We start from the raw sequence: 25109 nt of genomic DNA, 5'->3' as shown, positions 1-25109 counted from the left end.
ACTATTTGGTCTTATCTTCAAATAATTTTGTGATATCTCTTAAGATAGTTAGCAATGATGTTGTTAGTGAGAAATACTAGTTTTGTATGTCTAGCATTTTTATTAATAGAAACTTCTAACTTTAATAATAATGCTAGATCTTAGACTTTTGTGATCCATATTTTTTTAACCACATGGTGAATTGGAAATTACTTGGACTAATCTAAGGGAGACCAAGGATCAACTCTTAGAATTTTGTGATCCATATTGATGATGAGATTGTGATTAATGTGAAAGACAAGTTCATTTTTAATAATAATAATAGAAAATCTCATTTTTTTTATAAGCTTATAAATTTTTTATTTAAAATTATAGTTGTATTTGACTAAAATTTTGATATTATATATATATTTTTAAATATATAAATTTAAATTTAAATAAACAATGGAAATATTCTAAATTTAAAATAAATAAATAATTTAGTGTGAAATTTAACATAGTTAAACGTTTTGTTTCTAGAATTGGTCTCCAATTCTAGGGAGGTTTTTCCTATCAGTAGTTTAAGATTTGTCTGCCAAATAGTCACCCTAGTGTTTTTTAACACAGTTGGAAGGGCGATGGCGGAACCCTAGCTAGGGCATACACAGGTTTTGTTACAGGGTTTTCCGCCAACTATGGTGACAGGCACCTGGGCTCTTCGGGACCTCACTCCTGGGGCCACTGAATATGGTCAGGGCTGACCACCTGTCAATCGACAGTGTTACCGATTCTCGCGGAGCTGGGATTTGGTTTTTGGCTTGTTTTGTTTTTCTCCCCCGAGGTCCCCTCCCCGTTTGGCACTATCTGGCGCTGACCTCCGTTACTTGTCCCCGACGGTCCCGGTTCGAACCCTTCACAGGCGCTTTCACCGACAGTTATCATGGTTGAAGAGGATATTGTAGATTATGGGGAGGACCCCATGCCGAACCAAGAAATATGGGCACATACCATCAGTCAGCCGATGATTCCGAGGAGCGTTGCGCTTGGGTATATGACCGGCACTTCTTCACGGCCTCCGCACCAGTCGCTAAAAGGGAAAGATAAATCGCCAGTATATCCTCTCCCGGACGCCGCACCACTCGAATGTCCGCCCCTTTCCCCGGCGACTCTTCAGATACTGGGTTCTTGCTTTCAAGCGTCGCCATCACTGGACGCTCCTTTTCAACAGCATTATCGCCCCCCTTACCTCCGCCCCCGCCGCCACCCCCTCCTTCTAGCTCTCATTCCCCCTCGGTCTCATTTATGCCGCTGGGCCAACGAATGCCCCTCCCCTCCTCCGGCCCTTTACTGCAGGGTACCGGCTCCTCGGCTCCACGCTCTCCTATTCGATCTGGTTGTTTCACGCCGCCGATACCAGCGCGTTCGGCGGGCTCAGCACAACATAGCTCCACGGACCCGTGTCGCAAACTTCTCAGGGAGTCCCTTTCTGGCAAGCGCTCGGAGAAGGTTACGAAAGGAAGGTGCTTACGAGCTATTGACTCTGGTTTCAGGGTTAATTTCGGGCCTGAAGCTCCGCTGCCTGATATTATGGATGCTGCTCGCAAGGTTCTGGTTGGTCGGGTTCGAGGACGCACTTATACGGCGGAGAGACTCAAGATGTGGGTAGAAGAGATTTGGGGACCATTACTAAAGGAAGTACCGGAGGTCATGGTTCTCACCAGAGGATGGTTCGCCTTGCATTTCTGCTGCCCCGAGTATGCCCAGTGGATTCTTACCCAATTTTGGCATATTGAACTTATGCCTGTTATGCTCAAGCGCTGGGATCCCTTATTTGACCCTGAACGTGAACAACTGGGGGCAGGCCCCATCTGGGTGCGTCTGCCTGGCCTGCCATGGCAATTCTGGAGCCCATATGCTTTCAAACGGATTGGGGACACTCTCGGCACGTACTTGGAACATGATCGTTCATATGAGAAGACGGGGAATAGATCTATGGCTCGAATTTTGGTACACTTGGATACCAAACCTGGACTGGAGGAGAAAATCGATCTGTATCACAACCATGTCACCCGAAAGCAGATTCTGGATTACGAAGGCGTGCCTTTTCGATGTCGCAGATGCCATAAAATTGGTCATCTCTATAAGGACTGCCCATTGGTTACAGGGGTGGCAAAGGAGAATTCTAAAGGACCTAGACAGCAGCCTCCTGTAAACCAAAATGCAGAAGCCAATAACACTACTGAAGGTGGTCCGACTCAACAGGCGACTCCTATCAATAAGCCGGGCGACAGTGGAAAGAAAAAGAACTCCCGTAAATTGGCAGTGTCTTCATCAGAGCCGCCGCGCACCCGATCAAAGACTGCTGAAGCCGCTCAAAAGCCGAAGGAAACAGCATCTTCACATTCGGGTTATAATTCCATTCCTGTATGTCATCCTTTATTTTCAGAAGATTTGCATTCCATTATGCACTCTGCATTCAGAACCTCCCTTGCTGAGAATGTCTCCCTCCCTTCCATCCTATGTCCCATCGCCCCGCCCCCCCCCCCACATTCTCGACCACTCCCCCTTCCCATAACCCGGAGCCAGCAGGCCCTGACTCCCCTCCCTCCCCGTTGGAATCTGGAGTGCACCATTATCTTCTGAGGTCCCGGTCTCGGCCAAAAGTCCTAGGCCTGGGGTCCTCCCCCGGTCGGCACCGCAAGCAAAAGCGTGGAAGACCATCCCTCATCTCTTCTGCTAAATTATCTGCGGTTGCAGATGTTGCATTGGGTCGTCAGACTACTATTGAAAGGGCACTTAGAGCGAATGAGCCCCTGACCTGTGTGACCCCATGATCTGTCTCTCCTATAATTGCAGGGGATTAGCCAACCCTAAAAAACGTTTGGCTCTTAAGCGGCTTATACTTGAATCCCGATGTGATATTATTCTCCTTCAGGAAACCCTATGCTCTACTGAACTGGCTGTCAATTGTCTACTTGCTATGCTCCCTGGTTGGGTCTTACATGGGCTGGACGCCAGTGGCAGATCTGGTGGTCTACTCATTGGCATTAATCCTAGGATACATAGACCTCTTTCGGCCTGGGGAGGTAGCAGCTTCCTTGGTATGGACATCATTATGGGAGATCTGGGCTCCCCTATTAGAATCATCAATATTTATGGGCCCAACCAGAACAGGCTCACTTACTGGCAAAAATTCCTATCAGAGGATCATATTACTCAGAATACTATCATTGGGGGTGATTTTAACTTCTCGCTGGGACCTGGTGAGACATGGGGCCAATCGTCGCAGGGTGATCCTATTGCGGAACAAATGTCCATGCTACTCGATGCTCATCACCTTGTGGACATCCCCATGAACAAGAAACTCCCTACCTGGCACAATCAGCGAACTGGAGAGGCTGCTCTTGGAAGGAGACTGGACAGATTTATGATGCATGAGGCCTTGATTCAGATGTTTCCTTTATACAGACAATGGGTCAGCAATGGTGGCCTATCTGATCATCATCCCATCCTCCTTCAGATAAGTGGCAACACACAAAAGCCGCGTTCCCCCTTTAAATTTTTTGCTGGCCATCTACAAGACCCAGATTACATAAAGATGGTCTCGGACTTCTGGGCATCACAACCCCCGTTGAGAGATAGGAGGAAAGCTTCGGACTTCTGTGACAGGCTTAAGAAGCTCAAAAAATTGTCTGAATCCTGGGCTAAATTGAAACGAAGCAGAGATGATCAGATTCTGAAGGACAGGGAAGATAGAATAGCCCAATTGACTGATGAAAGGGGAGCAGGTTATCAATCTGATGCTGCAAAATCTGAACTTTGCCAACTGATTGAGCAAAAAATGAAGATCTTGAATGAGCGGGAGGAACTCTGGCGTCTAAAGAGCCGGGCCATTTGGCTCAAAGCAGGGGACAACAATACAAAATATTTTCACAACATAGCTAATGGCAGAAAAGCTTCTAACACCATTTGGCAGCTTCCAATGGAACCTGATGGATGGGCGACCACACATCAACAGCTGGCTAGACTGGGAATTACACACTTCAAGGGTCTTTATACGGCCCCAAATATTGTAAACCTTCCAGAGATCATCAGACTTGCAGGAAAGTTCCCGAGATTTGTTGGGCCAGAGGACATTGATGATCTTTGCCAACCGGTCAGTGATCAAGAGTTAGAAAGTACTCTTAAATGGTTTAAGAAGGATAAGAGTCCGGGACCAGATGGATGGCCTGTGGAGTTCTATCTGGCATTTTATGAACTGATGAAGGATGACCTTTTGGCGGTGGTGGAGGAAAGCAGGATCACGGGCCACATCCACCCACCGATGAACCAGACCTTTATAGCCTTGATTCCTAAATCCGACGACCCCTCATCCTTCAATGACTTTCGTCCTATTTCCCTCTGTAACTGTCTCTATAAAATTATAGCCAAAATCATTGCTAACCGCATTAAGCCTGTCCTATCCTCGCATATCTCGGCTGAACAATTTGCTTTCCTCCGGAACCGTCATATACAAGAGGCTATAGGCACTGCCCAAGAAGCCTTACATTCCATAAAGCTGAAGAATCTGAAAGGCATATCCTTAAAAATCGACCTTGCCAAGGCCTTTGATAAAGTAAATTGGCTATACCTGAAGATGATCCTTACTCACTTGGGATTCCCCCATATTCTCATTAACTGGATTATGGGCTGTGTTACTTCGGTTTCTTTTGCTATACTAATCAATGGAGCAGCCTCAGAACGCTTCAATATCTCCAGGGGGATTAGGCAAGGATGTCCTCTATCCCCACTACTCTTCCTCATTGTTATGGAAGGACTGAGCAGGCTTATAGCGGAAGCAAGAAGGACTGGTGATATCAGTGGCCTCAAAATTACGGAACAGTTTGCCCTGACCCACTTATTGTTCGTGGATGATATTTTAATATTCCTTAATGGAAGTGTCCGAGACATTACTGCCCTAAATGATGTCCTGATCCTTTTTTGTAAAGCCACGGGCATGGAAATAAATCAGCAAAAGTCCACCAGGTCCTTGATGCATTGCTCTCAGCAGGAATCACAGTTGGCTGGTCAGTTTTTTCCCTTCATGGAATGCCAGTTGATGGATGGCATCAAATATCTTGGATTCAGATTAAGGCCGGATGGATATAAAGTGACACACTGGACTTGGCTTATAAATAAAATTGAAAAAAGGATCACTGGATGGCAGCACCGCCTACTGTCAAAAGCTGGTCGACTTCTACTGATCAAGACCGTCCTTGAGGCCACTCCTGTATATTGGATGTCACTGACTTGGATCCCAAAAGGCATCTTAAATAAGATTCAGCAATTATGTACCCGCTTCCTTTGGAATGGCAACAAAAAGGGGAGGATCTTTGCATGGACCAGATGGTCCCTCATTGCTATGCCAAAACAATGGGGAGGTTGGGGTATAAAGTCCCTTCCTGAATTTGCTCAAGCTCTTACTGCAAAGCAGGGTTGGTCTCTCACCAAGATGGACAGTTTATGGGCTCATGTTGTTCATCATAAATACATTTGGCCCTCCAGTATCACGGAATGGCTTCGCAGACCTTCTTGGAATCATCAAGGTATATCTGCTATCTGGCGAGCCACACTTAAAGCTATGCCACTGATTAGAGATAATCTTCTTTGGCGGGTGGGTAATGGTGCTCAGGTTCGCATTGGTCTTGACCCCTGGCCCGGATCGGGGAACGCTCATATTCTGCCGGAAGGACTGATTCAACATCTCAATAACAGGGGCATCAAATATTTGGCACAGATTGGGGATCCTGAGCGATCTACTATATTTTCACAAGCATGGATCAGGGATGGGCATTGGCACTTACCGGAGGAATGGACAGACCAGTGGCATGGATATATTCGGGCTCTTACTGAATCGCACATCAAGTTACAGGAGGCAGAAGATCAACTTATTTGGGCCCCTGCCAAAACAGGGACATATTCACCAAAGCTGGGCTACATTAGGCTTGTCGATGCTAAGCAACCTGACAATCTAAAAAACTGGTGGAAAGTTGTTTGGCAACTCCAAGCTCCGCCTAGATGCAGACTACTTATGTGGAACATAATTGCAGATAAGCTACCTACGGGCGATACCCTTAAAAAGCGGGCAATATCAGGACCTTCTTGGTGCGTTCTCTGCCACAAAGAAGAGGAATCGACGCCTCATCTCTTCCTCCACTGTGAGACTACAAAGATGATCTGGCAACAGGTTTCGCAGGCTCTTAACATCAGCACTGTATGGCATGGTGAGGATATACCAACTGCATGGACGCACTGGTGGGCTGCGGTTGCCTCCGAAAAGGCCTTAAACCTTCCTGCAGTGGTTTCGAGTCACATATGGCAACAACGGAATGCTATCATTTTTTAGAATCGCAGAGGCAACTGCCAGCTCCTCTCGGCATCTATATGTGCTGCATTCATTGAAATTCCCTTCGAGCACAAATCCTCCTACCCAAGAATTATACAGCCTGAACATATAAACAAGGATATGCCTTGGGCCTACTTCGATGGGGCTGCCCCGCTACAAGGATGTGGAGGGGGGATTGTTTTATACTTATCTGATACACATTATTATCATCTGAGACTGGGACTGGGGACTGGCTCAAACAATTTTGCTGAGCTTATCTCCTTGAGACATCTCCTCTATTTTGCTCTTACTAAACATTGCAGACAAATACAAATCTTTGGGGATTCAAAGATAGTGATTGATTGGGCAAACAATAAAACTTTTTGTCATGCATATTCTTTGAAGCATATCTTGGAAGAAATTGTTTTTCTAAAAACACATTTTGACCAGATCACTGTTTCTCATATCTACAGGGAAAGAAATGCGATTGCTGACCAGCTATCGAAAGAAGCGGCGGATCGCCCTCTAGGAGACTGGCTGATCGAAGAGTTCACACCAGAAGGGATGCACAGATACTATCACCGCCCTTACATTGACGGCCAGATGATGGGGGATCCCCCCCCTCCCTAGTTTTTTTTTGCTGATCCATGGTTTCACTTTTTTTGTATATATCAGTATAGTCATATCCGGGTTATCTACTGTACATGTGGATGTAAATACATCATTACTGTATATTTTTGTGATCGTTATGGGGTTTTTTGGGATACTATCCATACTATTGGTGGCATACAACTCCTGTATACACCTAAGGACATTTTAGATGACACTGTTATAGCTCATTTTGTATCGTGGTTCATACCACACTACAGCATATGCCTCGGCATCTACAACATGTAATATCTATTATTATCTTTTTAATAGAAATTACGAACTCTATTTTCCTCGGAAAAAAAAAACATAGTTAAAAAAATAATAATAAATGGTTTATTTATTATAAATATCGATGAAACTTAAGAAACTATGATTATTTTATCAAATTAAAATGTTTAAGGTTTATTATTATATGTAATAATTAGTATAACTACATTAAAAATATTAATGTGGTTGATATAGCTGAAAATTTTTAAATATCAAAAAAAAAAAAAAAAAAAAAAAAAAAAAAAAAAAACTGTTTCAATAAAAAATTATTGCAACATGAAGAATATCTTACTAAACCAATGCACACATTACTTGATTAACCATATATAAAAGTTATAGGTCAAGTTTAAACACATTTTATTGTAAAATGGACCATTTTGTTAAATAAATTTTGCTTATATAAATGAATGTTATAAATAATAATTAGGAACTTATTAGAATTAGAATAATCTCAAATCCTTAAGAAATTGGTGGGCAGGGAGCCACTTGGCATAAATATAATTTTTTAAATTTATTAAAAGTAATAGACCATTTTGCTAAATAAAATTTGCTTATACATAAATGAATGTTATAAATAATAATGAGGAACTTATCATGGAGGAGCTTATTAGAATTGACATACTCTCAAATCCCTAGAACATTGGTGGGTGGGTAGCCACTAATCTAATTTTTAAAATTTATTAAAAGTCAATGCAACTTAACAAACTTTGTAACACACTACAACACGAGTCTAATTTGTTAAATTTATTAAAAGCCAATGCAACCTAATAAAGTCTGTAACACACTACAACCTTTGATAAGCATCCAGACTAAGCTAATGCTAAGCATATTCCCTTGAGAATCAATCTAGACAGTTAATTAAAAAAAATTCAAGAGATCTTCATCCACCTTAAGTTGAAATAAGAAGTCTTTCGCAAATATGTAAAAAAACACTTCATAATTTATTGACTTCTTTGGATCTCATAATTTAACCAAATTCCATAGAAATAATTAATTTAATGTTACAATCACAATCCAGAAATGCCAAATTAAAAAAAATAAAATAAAAAAATCACTCGAAAAAATTCAGATTTTAAATTTAAATTAATTCAATTTCCAAAATATTTCAAAATCTAGAATAAACAAAATCAATTATTTAACCTCGCCGTTGTTCATCCCCTGTTCATCGGATCTGAAACATTCGCCCTGTCCTTCCTGAATGTTCTGGGAATCATAAAGACGCTCAATCCGGACAAGCTCTCTCTGCAAGACAGTCCGTGTAGTAAAACATTTGAGGCCTCAGCTAGTCCCTTCGATGAATTGCGTCAACGTAAAAACAAAAGATCAAACTAGGCGACAAAACTTCACTTTTATTGGCACGACAAAATAAAATTTTGTTTTTCTGCATACCACAGTAAGGCCAACAACAACACTACAATGGTGCGGCGAGTTGCCAACCAGTGCCCATGATATCTGGGCAGTATTTCACTGTCTGGGACTGATTCAGGAGGTCTTTTGCAGACAATTTGTCCACACTGCATTCCAGTCCGTTTGGGGCATGGTGATAGCAGGGATCGGTCCCTATTCCCGTCTCGCAGATCTCGTCCTCGGACGGGTTTATGAAATAAGGAACCAATCCGCCCAATGCTTGAGCCACATAACCGAACGTGGATTTTCTACTGGTGAGCAGAACATCGCTGAGACTGAGAACCCACATGTCTATCAGAGCCTCCTGCTGATGCCCAGAATCGAAATCCTCTCTTCCATCCACTACCTGCCATGAGACCCTGAAGTTCTTTCCCGTTTCGTTTCGAACCAGGTGCAGCGTCTGGTTGATCTTCGTTATGTGGCCCTGAGCAAGCGTGGCCACATAGACTGAGAAATAGTCCTCGCCAAACAGCTTCTTGGTTCTGCGGAGCCGAACAGGACTGAAACCGGCCTTTCTCTGAATGCAGAGCAAAATGTTGGGATCAAAGGCATCGGTGTAGTTTTCCTTGATGAACTCTCTTATCTGAACCCCGATCCTTCTGCTGGCAGGGGCGAGGGCACTGTCTAGATAATGGCGGACGTGTTTCCAGACCTGGTCGCTGGGAGAAAAGACATACTTGGACAGAACATGAAACGGGTTCCTTTCTGGGAACAGAATGTCCAGAACCGGAGCCAGAGCCGGGTTGAGGAAGAAACCCGGGGCAAAGTACTGGTTGCTTCTTCTCATTATGATAAAGGGCACATTCCGTGCCCTAGAAATCCCCGAGGGACATACCATGAATTCAGTCTCCGAAAGGTAGCTCACATGGGTAATCTCCATATGGACTATTGTGTTCTCACAGTCCGGCTCCTTGCTGTTCCCAAAACCGCAACCAGCATCCTTTAAACGATCGTAGTGAATCCCTAAACTGTAATTCAAGGGGCGCTCAGTGGGTATTCGAGTTGGGGAAAACCCCTGGAAAGGGTCGCAGAAGAGCAGATCCCAAACAGGGTAATCGATCAACAGTACTCTCTGCGAGAGAATTGCATAAATAAAAGCCGAGACCATAAATATGAGGCGATTCCCCAGCCCATTCCATAGAGAACCCCATACGAGATATTTGCATTGGGGAACTCCGCCACTGTTAAAGATGTTGGTGATGTTATCGAATTCCAGAGCGGTGCAGCGCCTGTGCATTGCCAGGTACCGGTCAATAACCTGCTGAAGCTGCGGGGATCCTGGTGTAGCATAACGGTGCAATTGGTGGCCTCCCTCGGATTCGAACCTGCACTTTCTCTGAGATAAAGAATCCCCTGTTCTAGAAATGGAACCCTGATCATGATCGTTACTAATCCCCTGTGAATCCAGAGCTCCCAGAAGCTCACATAACAGTCTCTGAGGACCCTGATCTAAAGAATCACAATGCGAGAGCTTCGTCTGAACATTATCTGAAAGCGTATGTCGATAAAGAAAATTGGCCCCCATTTGAGTAGAACTCGAATCCGGCTCTGCATCAAGAACTGATGAGACGAGTAGCAGAAGTGAGAGCAGGACGAACAGAGACATCCTGAACAAACAAAGAAATTACAGTGATGCCACGCCACTGATTCAATCTACCGACTTACTTATAATTAACTTGGGCTAATCTCAGAACGTGTTAAGCGCGTGAAGGCCGATGATTTTGACAGAATAGCACTGCTCAACTTGTGACAGTGCGCCTTAAGAAATGGGGATTCCATTGACGAGGAGGCCAGAGTTCAAGGATCAAATGTTTAGACGACGAGGCCTGGGGATTCCATGGACGACGAGGCCAGAATTCATGGATCAATTAGCAATTTTTATAGGAGTTAACAAGGCTACAAAGTCAATATCCTGAAATTTTGGGATTTGGGTAGTTTTAGAATGACAAAACTTCAGTATCAATTCGTTAATTTATAATTCTTCAAGTCAACTTGTTAACTTACTTCCAATAAAATAAGTTGGAAGTAAAATAAGCTGAGTATGAGTGTATTTTAAATTAAGTTGGAAGTAAAATAAATTGAATTCCTGTTAATTTATAATTCTTCAAGTGGTTTTGTCAACTTGCTAACTTACTTCCAATAAAATAAGTTGGAAGTAAAATAAGTGGAATATGGAGTATATTTTAAATTAAGTAGGAAGTAAAGTAAGTTGAGTATGGAGTATATTTTAAATTTTAGTCAACAGTCTTAAATATAAAGATATATGGTAGGAGTGAAAGTCTATTTCTTTAAATACTATAAGATATAAAGATATTTCTTTAAAGACTAAAGACTATAAGATATAAAGATATATGATAGGAGTGAAAGTCTACTTAAAGACCAAGATTGTTATTAATAATGTGATTTTTTAATAACTATGACCTTGCATTAACTAAGCAGTAATGAGTGTCCTATCTATTTGTCTAATTAAACTAAAATAAGTTTTCCATTAAAAACGCAGTAGTTTAACCATTATGCCCAAGTAAAAGCTGTCAAACTTCATAATTTTAGGTGTTCTAAAAGTTTTTGATAGTGCTGAATCCATTTCCACTATCAGAAACATGATTCAAACACTGCCTTTACAAGATTTTTTGAAATCTTTTTACCCAATCACTTTTGACCGTCCAGACAATTCTTCCACCTCCATAAACAACTCCATTAAACACCCTAATTCTAATAAATTATATAAATATCTAATTGTTTAAATAAATTAAAATATATATTCCATTGAAAAAATATTTCTAAATTATATGAACATTTTCTAGATTTAGGTTTCTTCATGTTAAAGTCTGACCTCCTCATTGGATGGGATTCAAAGCTGCCTTCTGTTGTACACTAGACCCATGAGAGTCTCATTATGTAACATGATAAAAGTTGTTGTGGCAATAGTTTAGGGCCATAATGCAAATCTAATAATGTTAGAATTATACCTTCCTACATTTCTTTGCATGTGCTCCCCAATTGTCGCTTGTAACGTCTGAATACACAATATGACAGAAAAGAGACCACAAATAATGTGCAGAACGCGCCTCATCCGCCTGTTTTGCCTGTCATTTTATATATCCAAACGAGCTGAATGTGCTTGAACGTGTCTTTACTTGCGTCTCACCCAAGTTAAATCTATGATGTCAGCAAAGTGACGCATGGATCAAATTCAAGCCGTAAAATAAATGGAATTTTGAATTTTCAAGGTAAAGGAAATAGCAATTTTTTTAGTTGGGGAAGGGAATTCCCGTTGAAGAAGCAACATATATTACATTATATATAATATCTATACATCTGAATCCGTACATCTGTTCCGTCACATTTAACAGCAACTCAGCATGAGACAAATATTTGTTTTGCGGAGGCAACTCAACAAATCTGGCAGAGCGGCGAGACGAAATGGTTAACAATACGCTACGGAGCAGCGCTTCGTGCAATGTGAGTCGAACCTGAGTAGGGAGGCCATAAGCCGGCCGTCCCAACCACGGGGGATACATGACCAAGTGCGAGGAAATAGCAACTTTTATGTCCATGGCAAATTTCAAAATATTTAAATTTCAATTTTCATTTTCGCTCATTCGACGAAATATGCTAACTAAGAGAAATCAGATACTATATCATTCTTTGGTCATAATCAGCATAATTATGAGAGGGGATAGATCCTTCGATTTATTATAGGAAATACCTCTTTCAATTTCTTTATTGGAAGTCTGGTGACGAGGAAATGATAGGTACAAACCATAGTTCAGATCTTCCAGAACATATCTATGATAGACCTCGTGTTCTAGAGATTCAATATTCTAGAAATGAAATATCCAACGAAGTAGGACCATCTTGATGAAGATAACAGATGGGTCTTCTGTACTATAAATATGGATTGATTTCAACAATCATTATTTCAAAATCTCCAATCAAATAAATAAATAAATAAATATATATATATATATATATATATATATATATTAAATTCAAAAAATAAACCCACACTTCAATGTAAATATTATTTTATATGGACTGTGAAATTCAATATAGATGTCAAAATGTTTTTTAAATAAAAACATGTGTAATTGATAAATTATTTCGAGGATAAATTACATTAGTTAATTCAAAATTTTAACTTCAAAAATATAATTAATCGGAAAAACAATTTTATTAGAATATTTTTTATTAACTCTGGATTTCAATACAAATTTGGAGAGACTAGGCAATTCGATGGAAATTTGGAATTATTTCATATAAATGTGAATGATTCACAAAGCCATCCAATCCCAAGAAGGATATGACACTAATAAAAATATGAGTGTGAAATCCAAAGCAAATTTTATAATAAAAGTATGAGTGTGAAATCCAAAGTCAATTTTATTGCAAGTGATATATGGACCCATGAAACAGCATTCATTTCCGCCGGGAGAAAGGTTAAGTAGGATATGGCATTGAAATAAAAATGCCTCTTTATAAAATGGAAGTTGAGGAAAGAGCATAGGGATGAGTTAATTTATTTTTATTAAATTATTTAAGAGAGGTTAAGTAGGATATGGCATTGAAATAAAAATGCCTCTTTATAAAATGGAAGTTGAGGAAAGAGCATAGGGATGAGTTAATTTATTTTTATTAAATTATTTAAGAGGGTGTAGTATATTCATTATATGTTTGGAAGGATTATATGTATGGAAGGGTTTTGAGGGTGTATTGAATTTGTTAAATAATTAATAAAAAGTTATTGGAATTTGAAATTTGAGTTGTAAAGTTTTATGGAGATTTATTTAAAGTGTTATATATATATATAACTTAAATAATGAAAAATTATAATTTAATTAAAAAATGTTTTGATAGATTTCAATTAGAATGTCTAAAATGTTATTAGGAGAATTTTGAGATTTAAAATGAGTCTTTTAAGGAAGATGATAAAATAAGAGTTATGAATCTCGAGATTTAGTTTAATTGGTCGAGCCCCTTCGTTAAAGCATTTTTACTATTGAAGGTCATAGGTTGAATTCTCTTGGTACTAAGGAAAATAATAAAATAAGAGTTATGAACCCTGAGACTTAGCTCAATTAGTCGAGCCCCTTCGTTAAAGCATCTTTACTATTGAAAGGTCACAGGTTGAATTCTCTTTGCACTCTCATGGTTAGGTTTTATGGTTGATCTAATAGGAAGTGGTTCCTTAGGATGGATTTGCGTAATAGAAATATTTTTTGGACATGAACCACATTGAAAAAATACAATAACATTTATTGATTTTTTAAAGAAAAAGAAAAGAAACTATTTTTTTCAATTGTATTTTTGAAACATGTTTTTTTCATGTATTTTCATTGAAAAAATGCATTAACATTTATAAATTTTTATAGAAAAAGAAAGGAAACTATTTTTTCAATTGTATTTTTGAAACATGTTTTTTTGATGTATTTTCATTTTTTTATGTGGGTCTACTCAGAAGTATGCTAAGCAAGTACTCGTGCATGTGAAATTTAATTCTGCATCCAAAGAGTTTCTACACACATTTGAGTAACCCTATAATGAGATAAACTAGAAATGCAATTTAAAAAGTAGTTTTCTTCTTTTCCCTACAAAATAGTTTTTCATGAGGATGACATCATATTGAATCCGATTAAATTTTTTTAAGTTAATTTTATTTGTACATTTTTTGTTTTGAGGCCCATTTTTTACCTCAAAATTCCCCTAATAATAAACAATGTTTTTAGAAAGTGAATGTTAAAAGTAACAACCAAATTCATATATTTCAAAGTAGTACACTAACTTAGTAATGTCATTTTACTTCACCTTATAACATTTAAATAGAATATCAATATTATACTTAACATTAAAGGTTTCTATTAACTTGTCATGGTTAGAATGAATTTGGAAGTATTGTACTCTTAATGATTGCTTCCTTGTTATTATTTGTATTTTAAGGTTTGTACCAATGGCTATGATCATAAAATCGTATACAGATGCATTTCACCTATGATCTTGAAATATATAACCATCATTCTTTTATATATTCTATCTTCACGTGTCAAATAATATTCAGTAATAACCATTGACCCAAATAGAAAATTCATTACCTTCATAGTTTGTTAATGACATATTGAAGGTCTTGTTTCCCTCTAAGCAATGTTCCAACCAATAGTATGTTTCCATTCATTATATTTTGAGACAAAAATTGCATATATGTACTCCACAAACAAGAGAGTGTGAATGTGTGAATCCACTAAATTGACAGTGTACTGCATTCATGCTAGTTAATCAAAATTAATTTTATATTCTCCAATAGCACTGAACACAGTTGTACAAGATTTAAGACATGATATATTATGTGGTGAAATAGTTGAATTGGTCCTCCTCTAACTAGGATAACTCAGTAATTATATGATGACTAATGGGGAGTAGTATATGATCCCATCAATCAACCTAGTCCATAGATGCATAATCATCCCATTCACCATTGTTACATAGACCACATAAGAAAGAATTTATAATTGATATTTGATCCAGAATCTCTCGTTCAATTATGCTAAACATAATTGCTTAAAGAGCATGAAAATACCATAAATGCAACATCCATGAAGAAACAACACAAAAAAGGAAACATGGACAAGGCATAAAGTATTGTTAACGAAGTTCACTCACAATGTGTGAGCTACGTTGTTGGGTCCCTATAATACTAGTGATTACCCCATTACTATTGTAGTTATACCCCTTATTTATATTGTTGTGCCCCTATTACCCCCATATTGTTATTTTTGTGCCCCATAGAATCCATCTATTGTTATTTTTGTGGCTTTATATTATTATTGTTAGGTCGGTTGGATTATATTGTGACTCCTTAGACTCCTATATATAGAAAGGAGGTTTTGTCATTTTTATCATCCAAGAATTGTTCATTTATGTAATGTAAAGGAGGTTGCCCCCTCGAAGAGGCTGAATTCTAAGGCGTTGATCTATCTTTTCTATCTTTTCTTGAGCTGGTTTCATAACATTTGGTATCAGAGCTTTGGATTCTAGGGTTTCGCTGCTCCAAACAGGTCATCGTGGCATTTTCGCTATAACTTTTTTTCTGTGACGTTTCAGAAGTCGCAAAAAAAACCCATTTGAGAAGAAATCGCGCTAGACCTTGGCTCCGAATTTCAGGTCTTTCGCGCGATATTTGTGGAGCTATGCTCTAAGGAAGTTGGTCTTTTTGCAGACTCCTGAATTACACTCAAAACAGGTGACCTGGGGAAAATCGTCATAACTTTCTTTCTGAGCATCGGATTGAAATTTCGTAAGAAGGTACAGAAAGAGGACAGAATGTAGTTTTCTTTTATATATTTTTCAGAGTCAAAGGTTGAAACAGTGACACGTGGCACTTCATACAAGTTCGCTCTACTGAACTAGTCTATAATCAGGTCACTGTGGGAGATTGTGCATAACTCTTTCTTGGAGAATCCAATTTGGTTCAGACTAGTGGCATTGGAAAGAGGACATAGAAGGCTACTACAGGTCACAGTTTCAGAACTGGATGATTTGAAATTACAGAGATACATCAGATTCAATATCAGGCTTCTACAAAGTAAAAAAGGTGTGTAGTTTTTATTTTTTATTTTTGCATAAGCTTGGTTTGAAGGAATTCAAAGGGCATAGTAAAGCATTATTATCGGTAACTGATGCCCCGAGGAAAGAAAATGAAAACACCTAGTAAGGAACCTGAAAGCTCTAGCATGACTCATGAAGAAGAGGAAGAAATGCTACATGATATATCAAAATTACAAGAACAAGTGCAACAAATGTCACGCTCACAAAAGCTAACAGATGCTAAGATAAATGGCGTGGAATATAAGATAAAGGGCATGGAAGCTAAGGTGAATGGCATGGACGCTAAAATTGATGGCATGGATGATAAGATGGAAGAATTGAAGATAAATATGAATAAGTTGCTACAAGAAATGGTCACTAAGGGTGAAAGAGTACTAAAGGAAACTCATGATGAGAACAAAAGAAATGTTAATCATGATTCCATAGACTCTAATGTTGGATCGAAGACTCACCATGTTCCAAAAATCGATATGAGGAAGTTTGATGGCAAGGATCCCGCCACATGGATATTACAGATGGAGCAATTCTTCGATCTCAATAATGTGCAAAACACACAAAAGGTACGTATGGCAACTTTATATTTGGAACCAAATCAGTTTGTATGGTATCAATGGCTTTGTTCTCGTAAACAATTTATCACTTGGGCAATTTTTACGGAAGAATTGATAGCACATTATGAGGATACAAAAAGCAACACTTTTTTTAGCCAATTGATAAGTCTCAAACAAAAGGGTTCAATAATGGAGCACATTGAGGAGTTCCAAAAATTGAACATAAGGGTAAAAGATATTCCAGAGGAGCATAGGATTGATGTGTTCATAGGGTCTTTAAAGGATAATATCCAACATGATGTGCGCCTTTTGGAACCTGATTCATTAGAGAAGGCATTCAGGTTAGCAAGAAAAATGGAAAGCAAAATTATGGCAACTAGGAAGCATACCATTCACAACTATAAAGACGGAAGTGTTGTTGCCCATAGTCTTCCACAACCTACAAGGTTGACACCACAACAATTGGAAGAAAAAAGAGCAAAAGGGCTTTGTTACAATTGTGATAGCAAATACACAAAAGGTCATAAGTGTGCTGAGAAGAAATTATTCTACATAGATTGTGAAGAGGAAGAAGAAAAGGAGCAAGAAAGGTCAAAAGAAGAGGATATATTCCAGGAACAAAGCCTAGATGAAGAACAAATAAATCCGACCATATCTTGTAATGCATTGGCGGGAATTACCACTCCTCAAACCATCAAGATAGAAGGACAAATCAAGAAGAAAAAGGTAATAGTGTTGATTGATTCAGGAAGCACCCACAATTTTATTCATTGTAGGGTAGCAAAAGAATTGAATTGCTTCCTATATCCAGCACCAGAGTGTCAAGTGATGATTGCAAATGGAGGAACAATAAATTGTTCTGGAAAGTGCCATAATATCAAGCTATCCATGGGAGAATATGTATTGACTAGCCCAATGCTTTCCATTCCAATGGGAGGTGCTGATGTTGTACTAGGAGTCCAATGGCTACAATCCTTGGGTACAATAGCTTTTAATTTTCAAGAACTTTTCATGAAATTTTCTGTGGAAGGAAAGGAAGTTGAATTAAGGGGTATTGCAGGGAAACCAGGAAAGATAATCAGCTCTAATGGCATGACAAAGCTTCTAAAAAAGGAGCAAAGAGGTGTAATTGCACAATTATGTTCGCTAGATGTTTCCACATTGGAATCATCTATTTCTCCAGATCTCCAAAAAGTCCTGGACAATCATTCCAAGGTATTTGAGACTCCCAAAGGTCTCCCACCTATGCGTGATCATGATCATGCTATTCATCTGATTCCAGGAAGTGTTCCTCCAAACATCAGGCCGTACAGATATCCATATGTCCAAAAAAGTGAAATTGAACGTATGGTTGCAGAAATGCTAGAGGCTGGTATAATTCAACCGAGTCAAAGTTCTTTCTCAGCTCCAGTAGTATTGGTGCACAAGAAGGATGGATCATGGCGCATGTGTCCAGATTATAGGGAGCTCAACAAGCTCACTATTAAAGATAAGTTCCCCATTCCTGTCATTGATGAATTACTGGATGAATTGCATGGATCAATTTACTTCACCAAGTTGGATCTTCGTTCGGGATATCATCAAATCAGAATGAAGATTGAAGACATTCCGAAAACGACATTTAGAACTCATGAGGGTCATTATGAATTTTTGGTCATGCCTTTTGGCCTTACCAATGCACCTTCAACATTTCAAGGTTTGATGAATTCAATTTTCAAACCATTCCTTAGAAAATTTGTGTTAGTATTTTTTGATGATATACTAATCTACAGCAAGTCTTGGAAGGATCATGTTGAACATGTTGACAAGGTGCTACAACTATTGGAGGAGAAACAATTATATGCAAAAAGATCCAAATGTTTCTTTGGAGTCCAGGAGGTGGAATATTTGGGTCATATTGTATCTCATGAAGGAGTTAAGGTAGACCCTAGCAAAATTAAAGCCATTAAGGAATGGAAAATCCCCACATCCATAAAGCATCTGCGAGGATTTCTTGGGTTGACAGGGTATTATCGCAAGTTTGTTAAGAATTATGGGAGAATAGCAGCACCTCTAACAACATTATTGAAGAAAGATTCATTTTCATGGACTCTGGAAGCAACAAAGGCCTTTAAACATCTTAAAGAGGCAATGTGCCAAGCACCGGTCTTAGCTACACCGGACTTCACAAAAACCTTTATTGTGGAATGTGATGCTTCAGGAAATGGAATTGGTGCTGTTCTAATGCAAGATGAAAGACCCATTGCTTTTGAAAGTCGTCCAATCAAGGGAAAGTTTTTAAGCAAAGCTATTTATGAGAAGGAAATGTTGGCAATACTCCATGCACTTAAGAAATGGCGACCCTACCTAATGGGAAGACACTTCAAGGTAAAAACGGATCATGATAGCCTTAAATACTTTTTAGAACAAAGATTATCCTCTGAAGAGCAACAAAAGTGGGTCACAAAGATGTTGGGTTATGACTTTGAAATCATCTACAAAAAAGGGAAGCAAAATGTGGTGGCAGATGCACTCTCAAGAAAGGATGAGGATGTGGAAGCATTGTTGTGTGCCATTTCTATTATCCAACCAGATTGGATAAACGAAGCAAAGGAGGAATGGAAGAATGACGAAGAAGTGTGGGCACTTATTCAAAAGCTACAACAAGATTCCAGTACTTCTGATACATTTAGCTGGCAAAATGATTCGTTATGGTACAAAGATCGCTTATACCTCTGTAAGATATCCCAGCTAAAACAAAAGATTCTTATGGAATTGTACACTTCTCCCTTAGGAGGGCACTCAGGATTTTTAAAAACTTACCACAGGGTTAAGAAGGAATTTTTTTGGGATGGCCTTAAATCAGATATTCAAAAGTTTGTGGCGGAATGTTTGGTTTGCCAACAAAATAAAGTTGAAAGACACCGGGTCTATTACAACCTTTATCCATTCCAAGCCAACGTTGGGAGGAGGTTTCAATGGATTTTATCACAGGTTTACCCAAGTCTGAGGGAAAGAGTGTCATCATGGTGGTAGTTGACAGACTTACCAAGTATGCACACTTTTGTGCATTATCACATCCATTTAAAGCCAGTACAGTTTCTACTGCATTTATGGAAACAGTTCAAAAGCTACATGGAAACCCAAAGATTATTGTAAGTGACAGAGATCCCATTTTCACTGGAAATTTTTGGACAGAATTATTTTCTTGTCTTGGTACTCAGTTAGCTCATAGCTCATCTTATCATCCTCAATCTGATGGGCAAACTGAGATAGTAAACAAATGTTTGGAAGGATATCTTCGTTGCTTTGTATCTGATAAACAGACACAATGGGTCAAATGGTTGCCTCTGGCTGAATGGTGGTATAACACTTCCTTCCAGTGGAACATCACATCGAACATCAACAACAAGTCCTCCAACTCTTAAAGGATAACCTCGTGTTGGCACAAAATAGAATGAAACAATAGGCAGATCAACATCGTAGTGAAAGAAGTTTTGATGTAGGTGATTGGGTATTCCTACGGCTACAACCATATAAGCAAATGTCCCTAAAGCAAGCTAAGAAGGATAATAAATTATCACCAAAGTATTATGGTCCGTACAAGGTGTTGGAAAAGATTGGTACTATGGCATACAAATTGGAGCTTCCTGCAGCTTCTCGATTGCACCCAGTTTTCCATGTTTCATGTTTAAAGAAGGTTATAGGCGACAAGCTCCCAGTTCAAACAATATTGCCAGAACTTGACGAGGAAGGAAAAATTATATTGGAACCGGAAGCAGTCACAGAAACAAGAACTCGACAGCTACGAAATCGATCAATTTCAGAGTATCTTATCAAGTGGAAGAACTTATCCGCTGAAGATTCCACATGGGAGGATGAGAATTTTATGCAGAAGTATCCAGAACTGCTCAAGCGTTGAGGAAAACACTTTTTTGAAGGAGAGGGGCATGTTGGGTCCCTATAATACTAGTGATTACCCCATTACTATTGTAGTTATACCCCTTATTTATATTGTTGTGCCCCTATTACCCCCATATTGTTATTTCTGTGCCCCATAGAATCCCTCTATTGTTATTTTTGTGGCTTTATATTATTATTGTTAGGTCGGCTGGATTATATTGTGACTCAGACTCCTATATATAGAAAGGAGGTTTTGTCATTTTTATCATCCAAGAATTGTTCATTTATGTAATGTAAAGGAGGTTGCCCCCTCGAAGAGGCTGAATTCTAAGGCGTTGATCTATCTTTTCTATCTTTTCTTGAGCTGGTTTCATAACATACGTCTCCAGGCCCAACTTCAAAGTGGAGAGGCCTCTTTATTATCTCAGTAAAATAATGGAAAATACATGGCAATACCTCACATTTGGGGATCACACAAAAATATACTACTCAGATCCCAATTCTGACCGCACCAATGGATTCATCTAGAAATTTCAAGAAAAATGACTACAAATTTAATATGGTTTTATCATATTCACCTCTAGAGCCCTTAGGGAATCTTCAAGATGCCACAATAGTTTATAAAATTCTAAAAATGTTCCTTGGAATATTTCTTGAAAAATGTGCCCATGTCGACACAGTTCCAATGTACCTTTCTCAAAAAGTCCTTGCATGGTTTTGAAAGTAGTTTTCTGCACATCATTTTCTACAATCCTGATGTAATGGTAACCACTGCCCAAATCCAACTTAGTGAAATAAACAACATTCTTCAATTGATCAAGAAAATAAGTTATATGATGGAGAGGATATTGGTTTTTCACTGTGATCTTGTTGAGATCTTAATATACCACACACATTCTCCATGTGCCATCTTTCTTTCGCACCAACACAATTGGTGAACCAAATGGGGATGAGATAGGTCTAATGACTCCTTGGTCCAACAAGTCTCGCACCTCCTTCTTGATTTACTCGATTTCCACAATTGACATCTAGTACATGCCCACATTTGCAAGAGGGGCATATTGTCAGAGATGGATCTCATGCTGGATTTCCCTCTTGGGAGGCAATCCACCTGGTTCCTGAAAAATTTCATCATAGTTAGAAAAATAATCAAACATTTCTTTCTTGTGAGAAGGAATGCAACCTTTGAAGGCATAAGATGTCTTAAAATATTTTTCCCTCACAACCATGAGCATACACTTCTTATTGGAGTTAATGAGTCTCTTCCACTATTCTACACTGACAAGAGTTGAATTGAATTTGATGCGGTGAGTTATAACAAAATCTTTGTTGATATGGTACTTGTTCTCATGCCCGAAAAAGACTTCTTTCCTGTCATATACGTATGAGCTTCCCAAGACTATGCCATAAATGTCAAGTGGGACAATATATAAATTAGCCTCATCTATCAACTTTGAAGCAATAACAAATCTAACGCTACATTGCTTGGTGACATTTAGTTTTTCATTGTCACACACCTAAAAAGAAAGATAGGGTTTCAGATAAGGTCACATTTCCAAAATCAACTTCTTAATATTTGATTCTAAGATCAAATTAACTTGAGAAGCTAGATCAAACAATGTATCTATTTTTTTGTGCTTAGATACAACTCTTATATGAAACAATTCACTTCTTTTTATTTCATCATCATGAGCTTTACTTTCATAACTTTAGCTAACATGAAAGGAACTTTTACCTTGTACCCCAATGGTTGTGATTTACATCTCATCACCAGAATTGAAACCTAGGTCTTGTTGTGCTGTAGCAACTGTCTTCTACTTCCCTTTTCAACCAAAATTCTTAGGCTTTAACTTTGGATTGTAGAAATTTTGAATAATATGACACTTATTCACAGAGATTATCCCAATTATGCACTATTGCATAATACATGCACAATACATAACCTCCTCTACGTTGATCATCAATTTAGCAGCATTAAAAACAATGAAACATCAATCGCATGCACACATTAACACAATATGTAACCTGGGGAAAGCATACAGCTGAAAACCCCACACTATCTGTATATTATAATGATTGAGAACATGTAACAATACATAGTACAATACTCCTCACAAGTACTCAGTACTATCTCCACCTGTTACACACAAAACTAGCTCAGATCCGAACAAGTCACAGGTTCAAATCTCCTCTGTTGCTTTGCCTGCCTCCACTGCACAATCCTGCAAGAGAATCACGTGAGCATAGGCTACATTTGCCTAGATATTGGCCCACACTGCACAATCCTCATTGGCATTACTCAATCCATTCATGTGTAAAATCTCATGCACAACTGATAGTCACAACTCATAGCAATCTCAACCTCTAACACCTGTCTCCACTGAACTGTACATGCACTGAGTTAACTGATGTATTCTTCAGTTGCATTATGAGTTAATAATTAGTGAATTAATTTAATCAATTAATTCACATCACTCATCGCTAGTCTATTTGCAGTTAGACTAATTACAACTAGTTTAACCAAGTCAAACTGAACACAACTCCATCAACTCCACATTCAACTCCACAGAACTTAATTGCTTGAGTTCTAACTGAAGTCCTGCATGCAATAGCTCAACTGACTCACAAGAAAAGCATATTTCCTTCTGACAGTTGCATGTGCCACATCTGTAGCTCAAACTGAAGTGCTTCAAGAGGATAAGATAAAGTTTATAGTCTAAATATTATTATGAGACAATAATATTTGACTTTTCTATTTTTGACTAGCAGTCTAAAAATAGACTCTGATCACTCCTGCTGTGATCCAAAAATATAAGTCCATCTATTTTTCCCAACATGACCAATCATCCATAAACAACATCCTGCAATTCATAGACATGATCCATATGTCTAAAAATAGACATAGTCTGAAAATAGACTTTGCGCCATAATTTGCCTGCGGGCCCACTTAGTGAAGGTGATTCCTTTCCACTAAGCTCCATCATCTTGTTGCATTCTCAACACTCCCTCTCAACAAGATATGGATTATCAGCAACCCCTATCCTGCCTCGGTGGTATTCAAATTTGCTCTTGGTGAGTGCCTTCGTCAAGATATCAGCATCCAGATCCTCTGTTGGAATGTATGAAAGTAACATGATTCTCCGCTGCACACAATCTTTGATATGATGGTACCTGATGTCGTCCGTTGAGCTCCCTGCCCAATCTGCATCCTCCTGTCTGTACCAAGATCCATATCCCGATGTGTGTCTCTTGAGCTTGCACACATGCGACTCCACCAACTGTCGATAGATAGTGGCATCCACTACCTCCGCTGAAGTAACATCCTCCTTCCTCCAACCTCCAGGAAGAAACACAGTCTTCACATCCACCTGATGAATGTGACACACCATTTGCATCACTTTGTAGATCCATCTCGAACCCACCACTGATTTCCCCTCCGGTCTTGGGACAATCTCCCATGCACTATTTTTGACAATCGAATCATACTCTTCCACCATGGCGTCTACCCATGCGAGATCTTCCACAGCTTCCTCGAAAGAGGATGGCTCAGTCACAACACATTTGCTCACAAGAGCCATGTATCCAGTGTACCAATCAGGTGACTATCTCTGCCTGCGTGGGGCTGTAGGTGGTCCTACATCTTTCTCTGCATCTTGAGCCAGTCGCTCAGCTTCTGTCAAGCGCTTTCGCCCTCTGATGGTTGGCGCTGCATGAGTTGTCTCTTCCACTCCATGAACCTTGTCCTGTGGCTGATCCACATCCTAAAGCTCATCCTTAGGAACTAATAGCTCCTCATCTGCATGCAAGTGTGGCTCCCTCTCAAGCAAACACTTCATGGTTTTCTCCTCCTGAAATTTTATATCCCGTCGCATAACAGTCTTACCACTGTCTGGAAAATACACACGATAGTTGTGGGGCGTATCAGTGTACCCCACAAATATTCCAACCTCTACGGTTGGCTCCAACTTCTTCCTGTCATCCTTCGTCACATGCATGTAAACGTTAGCACCAAAAATCCTCAAATGAGAAAGATTAGGCTTCTTACCAGAATAAGCCTCCTCGGGTGTACTCATGCCAAATATCCTGTGAGGACAATGGTTCTGCACATATACTGCAATATTGCATGCTTCCACCCACAAGTGAAGGGGTAGGCCTTGATCATGCAACATCGCCCGTGCAGCACCCACGATTGTTCTGTTCTTCCGCTTAGCAACCCCGTTCTGCTGTGGGTTATGTGGAGCTATGAGCTCTCTTCAAATCCATTCTGCCTTGCAGAAATCCTTGAACTCGCCAGAGATGTATTCACAACCATTATCGCTCCTAAGAGCCTTCACCTTCTTCCCCGACTCCTTCTCAACCAGTGCTTTGAACTCACAAAACTTTGAGTATGTCTTGCTCTTCTTCTGCATGAAGAAGATCCAACACTTACG

The 25109-nt window shown here is 39.2% G+C and overlaps 2 protein-coding genes across 2 annotated transcripts; one reads left to right on the top strand and one right to left on the bottom strand.

Moving 5' to 3' along the window:
* The first annotated feature begins 1260 nt into the window (after window positions 1-1260).
* On the top strand, window positions 1261-6343 carry LOC149189657 (uncharacterized). The gene is made up of 2 exons (XM_089410300.1): window positions 1261-2382; window positions 2894-6343. The coding sequence occupies exons 1-2, from the start codon at window positions 1261-1263 to the stop codon at window positions 6341-6343; spliced, it is 4572 nt and encodes a 1523-aa protein (XP_089266426.1).
* A 2308-nt stretch (window positions 6344-8651) lies between these two features.
* Window positions 8652-10253, bottom strand: LOC149189656 (galactoside 2-alpha-L-fucosyltransferase-like). Its single transcript, XM_089410299.1, has one exon. The coding sequence runs from the start codon at window positions 10251-10253 to the stop codon at window positions 8652-8654; it is 1602 nt and encodes a 533-aa protein (XP_089266425.1).
* Window positions 10254-25109: the final 14856 nt, after the last annotated feature.

This window comes from Pinus tabuliformis, chromosome 3_1, assembly GCF_031772625.1.
Source record: "Pinus tabuliformis cultivar Carrire ecotype Pingquan chromosome 3_1, CPIR1, whole genome shotgun sequence".
Taxonomy (NCBI): domain Eukaryota; kingdom Viridiplantae; phylum Streptophyta; class Pinopsida; order Pinales; family Pinaceae; genus Pinus; species Pinus tabuliformis.
The sequence above is the reverse complement of the archived record's forward strand: the minus strand, read 5'-3'. Positions and strand labels throughout refer to the sequence as shown.

Coding starts and splice junctions, on each gene's coding strand:
- LOC149189656 (XM_089410299.1), bottom strand. CDS start 10,253: ATGTCTCTGTTCGTCCTGCTCTCACTTCTGCTACTCGTCTCATCAGTT.
- LOC149189657 (XM_089410300.1), top strand. CDS start 1,261: ATGCCGCTGGGCCAACGAATGCCCCTCCCCTCCTCCGGCCCTTTACTG. Junction 2,383..2,893: donor CGGGTTATAATTCCATTCCT/GTATGTCATCCT, acceptor ATTCTCCTTCAG/GAAACCCTATGCTCTACTGA.